The 6,000-nt window shown below is 50.3% G+C and overlaps 1 protein-coding gene across 2 annotated transcripts in view; it reads left to right on the top strand.

Annotated features, from left to right (window-relative positions):
• The first annotated feature begins 258 nt into the window (after nucleotides 1-258).
• The window catches only part of URB1 (URB1 ribosome biogenesis factor), an 82,594-nt gene continuing 76,852 nt past the window's right edge, over nucleotides 259-6,000 (top strand). Inside the window, exons 1-3 of one of the 2 annotated variants that reach the window (XM_089773696.1) lie at nucleotides 259-801; nucleotides 3,367-3,506; nucleotides 5,631-5,782. In XM_089773696.1, the coding sequence (XP_089629822.1) occupies nucleotides 471-801; nucleotides 3,367-3,506; nucleotides 5,631-5,782 (623 nt within the window). In that variant the 5' untranslated portion in view covers nucleotides 259-470. The remainder of the gene's footprint in view (nucleotides 802-3,366; nucleotides 3,507-5,630; nucleotides 5,783-6,000) is intronic. The other variant, XM_075910757.2, reaches the window with a different exon arrangement.

Genomic DNA, 6,000 nt, shown 5'->3' with positions numbered 1-6,000 from the left:
GAGAGATTAAGGTTAACACAGCCTGTACAATATGTTTTTTGGAGGAAATACCAGACCCACATTTTTGCGATAACCTTTCCTGCAAGGGTGGCCCAATGTTGCTCACTGAAGAAGAATGAAACAAACTGACACCCCCTGGATTCCACTGATGTTTTTTGTTGCTGGATTAGCCAATACCCAGAGGGCAGGCATTTCCCTCCAGTCCTCCCAGGCTGCACCTGCTTTGGGGGAATGTTTTCTTAAAACGTCCTTTGCAATTGCTTACACTGGAGAAAGCCGTGGTGGGGCCAGCCCACTGGTGTTTTAACATCATGCCTGTCAAGAAGAGCGGCTTTGCCAGAATACAGCAGGCTTCCCCTTGCTCTAAGGCGGATGGACTGGGCCCTGAACGCTGAGTTGCTGTGGGGGCCTGGGCTCAGGTGGAACGTGGGTGTCAGCGGGTCGGGGCGAGCAGCAGGGGACGGGGCTGGATGTCGAAGGGGTGTAGGGAGGACGGAGGAACCTGCTCCCCTCGCCCCCGGGAGCGGGGAGGCAGCGTGGGGCTCGCCCAGCCGGGCGGGCAGGCGCTGGGCCGGGCTGCAGTTTCCAGAGGACCGAGCAGGGAAGCGGACCCGGGCCGCTTCCGGGAGCAGAGCAGCGTGTGGCCGCCGTGCAGCCTGCGAGCCGGGGCGATGGGCGCCCACAAGCGAAAGAGCGCGGCGCCGAGCCCGGGGGAGGCCAAGCGAGCCCGCGGCGGGGCGCGGGAATTCACCGGCACCCACTTCAAATCGCTGCTGCGGGACCCCGAGGCCGCGATCAAGGGTGAGCGGGGCTCGGCTCGCACGTGCTCGGGGGCGCCCGTCGCGGCTGCTGGGGCATTGCGCCCCCGAGCTGCCCTAGAGACAGTGCCCCGAACCCGCCCCGCTGCTGCCGCCTTTGCATTGGCCCCGGGGGGGGGGGCCTCGACCTCCCTGAGTGCCTGCTGCATCCCAGGCACCGCGCTGCTGCCCCTGATACTTAGTGCGCTCTCTCTCCTGCCTGCCCCGGGGCCAGAGGGGGAGCTTGAGACCCACACCTAGGAGCTTGGTTAGTGCAGGTGCCCCTGTGATAAATGCATTACAGGCAGTCCCCGGGTTACATACAAGATAGGGACTGTAATAGGTTTGTTCTTAAGTTGAATTTGTATGTAAGTCGGAACTGGTACATATTGTAGGGGAAACTCTAGCCAAACATTTCACCAGAGCTCAGTTTTATTCTCCCACATCTCACTTCCCTCAGTCCTTTATTCTCAAGCTGAGGTGTCTGCTGAGAATAGCCGCTCCGCGTCTCCCTGGTCTGCTGGGCGTCTCCCTGGTCTGCTGGGGGGAAGTAGCTAGTGCGGGGTTGCCTCACCCCGTTTGTAAGTAGGGATCCGATGTAAGTCGGATCCATGTAACGCGGGGACTGCCTGTATTGTTGCATTTCTACTGTGGCTTGCCAGCTGTTACTCTCCACCAACATTTTGCATTTTCTCTATAGCCAGCCTCGGATGTACAGTTTGAAGCTCCCAAATCCTGGACTGTCTGGTCCAGCAACATCTGTGGTGCAGCAGGGCCAGAGATGTTGCTGGACCAAAGAGCCCCAGAGCAGCAGCGCAGGTGCTGGGGAGCCCCAGGTGGCATCTGGGAAGTCCTCGCCCTGGCCTGGAACCCCCAGCATCAATGGGACCAGGCGGTGGCTGAGGAGTCCCAGACCCAGCCAGGGATCCCCCAGCATCAGCGGGGTCAGGGAGTGGCCCTGGAGCTCCTGCCGGAGTTGGGGAGCTCCCAGCATTAGTGGGGCCACCTGGCCCCAGCCAGAGAACCTTTGGCTGCAGTTGAGCTGCCTGCAGCTGGACAGAAACCTACGGTGGTAGCGGGGCTGGGATGACGGGGAAGCCTCTGCTGGTGAAACCCCCTAGCTGAGGCAGGTCTGGCGGAGGTGGGTGGCCAGAATCCCCAGTGGCAGCAGGGCAACCCTGGCTGTGGGGTGGCGGTGCCAGGTAGGAATGTAATAGTGTAGTCAATTAACTGATTAACCAATAAGCAAAAGCTTATAGGTTAATGCTATAGACAGTGCATTTCTCCTCCTCCCCTCGCCTGTACATTTTTTAGCAGGCTGACCAGCAGCCCGGTTCAGTCCTGGCTTGCGATGCGTCCGGGTCTTACCTATGCAGTGGCCCTGCATTTAAAGTGTATTATGAGCCAGGCAGGCAGGCAGCCTGGCTCAGTTCCAGCTCCTGTGGAGCCCAGGAGCTCAGACTTTCTCTAGACAAGAGCTGCTGCTTCTTTATCAGAGGCAACAGCACAGGGTGACAGGCAACTGGTCTGCAAGAGGAGCTGGTTTTTAAACTGGCTCCCCTCATAGACCAGCTGCTGTCTGGCACCCCATGCTACTACCTCTGATACAGAGGCAACAGCGCAGGATGACAGGCAGCTGGTCTGCAAGGGGAGCTAATACAGAGGCAGCACGGAGTAGCAGGGAACTCCGGGGGAGTGAGGCACACTGGCCGCTGACCCCACTGCCAGGGACTATAGAATAGTCAACTAACTGATAAGAAATCATGAGGTACCTCGACTATTCATTTAACTCATATTTAACATGCCTAGCGCTGGATGGCCCTAGCCGGGAACTCCTGAAGACCCTGGGGCAGTGGGCAGGCAGCAAGGTGAGAAGCCATGCCAGGCACCCTTAGTGGGGCCAGCAACAGGGCAGGGAGTCCCAAGGAGAGGAGCCAAGGAACTGGGCAGCCAGTAGGGGAGCAGTGACCTTCCCTGATCTGGCAAACTCCCTGGTCCGGGACAGCTCAGGTCCCAGTGGTGCTGGACCAGGGAGGTCCAACCTGTATATAAATGACGGCCAAAAAACTAGATTTATAGAATTCTCCTACTGTCTTAAGTGTATTTTCTTTAGTATACAAGTATTTTTGTATCTTACACAAAAAAGAGAAGGGCACCTTTATTACGCTCTAAAACTATTTTGCATTTTTCCATGTTTCAGTGGGTTTAAAATGATATGAAGTAATTCAGTGTTCTAGGTAGAAATATTCTTGAATAAATTCTGTCCCTTGTGAGGATTTATTCAGTGAAGTGTAGTTGGTCATATTTTGTGCTTGTAACTTTTCTATTTTGTAGTAGTGGATGTACTTTTGGATTGGCAATAATATGCATAGCACACAGATAAATGTACAGCAGGAAAGAAAACATTAACAAGCAAAGGATATTGGTCCCCACTGATGTCTTGTACTCCATATCAGACCCTTCCCCCAAATTTTTATGCACTGTGCAGAGTTTGCAAAGCTGGAATAAAGGACATATCTGTCATTTGAAAAGCGTGATTTTGATTACAGATGTTCTTATGTTCTTTCAGGTTTAGAAAACTTCATCTCCATAGCTAAGACGCTGCCATGTGCCGAAGTGTATGATGTAGTGGAGGGATATATAAAAATTTCGGTGGAGTGTGCTGAAATTTTCAGACTTTTAGATGGAGAAAGAAAGCCTGAAAGTGAAGTAAGTTGTCCACGTGCATTGCATTGTAATGGAAAGCAGAGTGTGCACTAAATAGAACATTTTATTATCTATAGTATAAAAAATGTAATTGGAAATCTGAGGAGCAGAAAAATCAGTTGTTAAAGTTTGTTATAAAATGTAAAGGCATCCTTTGAAGACGTACTAAACCTAATGCATTCTGAAAAGCTCAACTGAAGTCAAGTTTTGTAGTACTGGTGGTTTTTGTAGTACAGGCAGTCCCCGAGTTACGCGGATCTGACTTATGTCGGATCCGCAGTTACGAACGGGGATTTTCTTGCCCCAGAGGACTGGAGCGGCGGGACGCCTGGTCCTGCCGCCCGTCTCCTCCAGGGCGAGAAAAGCTGCAGACCAGGGAGACGCTGAGCAAAGCGGTGGAGGACCCGGGCCAGACCCGCGGCGCTTCCAGCTGATCTGGAAGCGCCGCGGGTCCGGCCCCAGGTCCTCCGCCGCTTTGCTCAGCGTCTCCCTGGTCTGCTGGGGAGGGGACGCAGCTAGTGCCCCTCCCCCCCAGCAGACCATGGAGATGTGGAGCAAAGCTCGGGGCCTGTGGTAGAGCAGGTGGGGGCGCTGCCGGTTGGTCCTGCAGCGCCACTCCTTGGCACTACTGGACCAACCCGGCAGCGTCCCAGCTGCTCTGCCCCAGGAGTCCTGATTCAGCCGCTGCTGGTCAGTTTCAGCAGTGGCTGAATCAGGACGCCTGGGGCAGAGCAGCTGGGGTGCTGCTGGGTTGGTCCAGTAGCGCCGAGGAGCGGCTGCGCTACTGGACCAACCCAGCAGCACCCCAGCTGCTCTGCCCCAGGCGTCCCCAAGTCAGCCGCTGCTGAAACTGACCAGAGGCTGACTACAGGAAGCCCGAGGCAGAGTTGCTCTGCCCCGGGCTTTCTGGAATCAGCTGCTGATCAGTTTCAGCAGCAGCTGACTTGGGGACGCCTGGGGTTCTTAAGTTGAATCTGTATGTAAGTCGGAACTGGCGGCCAGATTCAGCCGCTGTTGAAACTGATCAGTTTCAGCAGCGGCTGAATCTGGATGCCAGTTCCGACTTACATACAGATTCAACTTAAGAACAAACCTACAGTCCCTATCTTGTACGTAACCCGGGGACTGCCTGTATTTGAATTTTGTTAGGAAAAGCATTTATGAAACCCAGTACCAATAGAAATGTTTACATACATGTGCATACACATAAATCCAATAAAAACAGTTGTTTTTAGATAAATAAGCATTTATTTACAGTGCTTGATATTCAACTATTGCAGCAATTAAGAACCAAAGGTAAAACTTATTGTCTGAGCTGAGAGAAATGCAAAACATAAACAGTATAAATAGTGACCAATAAACTAAGTTTATAGAATTCTCTTTCTGCGAATTATAGCAGGTATTATGAGTAATTTAGGTAAAGAAGTTGGTTTTTTTACTATTGATTAAAGATGATCTAGCCCATTTAAACTTCCAATAAACAATCTCTTTAATAAAATTTCCACTGGGTTTACATAACTGCAAAACTTTATATGCATTGCTTTGTCAACTGTTTGCAATGTATAGATATTCTTCTAACTACTGATAAAACATAGTTTGTAAGGCCCCGATTCTGTAGTATGGTTGTGTGCCTCCATAAGGGTTGATTGTGAGAAGCTTTCTACAGGATTGGGGTCAAGGTATAGTTTTTGAGCTCTATATAATGGCATTACAGTAGAACTGCAGTTAGGAATGCCTCAGGAATGGACATTGTTCGTAAATCTGAACAAATGTTATGGATGTTCTTCAGAAGTTTACTACTGACTATTTCATGTGTTACATGCTAATGTCATGCACTATGAGCAGATATTTTAATTGTGATGGGCCTATTGAGGCCTGAGCTTTAATCTTTGGAATCTTAATCTTTACTATGGAAACCTCTGCCCAAGCACATTATTTCAGTGTTTAACCTTCTGGAAGAGAATCACTGTGTCACTTTGAGGTTCACATTTGGAAGCATTTCGTCTTGTTACACAGTTACTCATTATTTAGGATTTTTACCATGTAAATCTTCTTATATTTGCTTTTATAGGGACATCTGAGGATAGTAATGGCAACAGTATTTCAAAATAACTCTGACTTTTGCAGATGCTGTTAATCTTTCAAACTTTGGAAGCCATCTTGTTGAGAACAGCAAGTGACCTGTCCCATTTTTCTGTGGTGGGGATGAACATAGTAAAGAAGTTAATTAATAACTATATGAAATTAATCTATGCTGCTTTGTATTCTGAAAGTCACAGGTAAGTCTACTGCATACCAGAGTGAGAACCTGTGTTGGTTGCTCTGACTAGGGATGCTGGTTACCCAGTACACAGTGGGCTGGTTAATTGGTTAAACATATAGTTTAATCAGATAACATTTTAAATAGAATTTTACATCCTATGCTTTGATATAGTCCCAATATGCTGCCTTGGGCAACCGTCCTATAAAGACCTAAGCATGTGCTGAACTGTTTGCA

This window comes from Pelodiscus sinensis, chromosome 1 (genome assembly GCF_052426305.1).
Source record: "Pelodiscus sinensis isolate ZL-2025 chromosome 1, ASM5242630v1, whole genome shotgun sequence".
NCBI classification, from domain to species: Eukaryota; Metazoa; Chordata; order Testudines; family Trionychidae; genus Pelodiscus; species Pelodiscus sinensis.
Note: the sequence above shows the minus strand (reverse complement) of the source record. Positions and strands in the feature narration are given on the sequence as shown.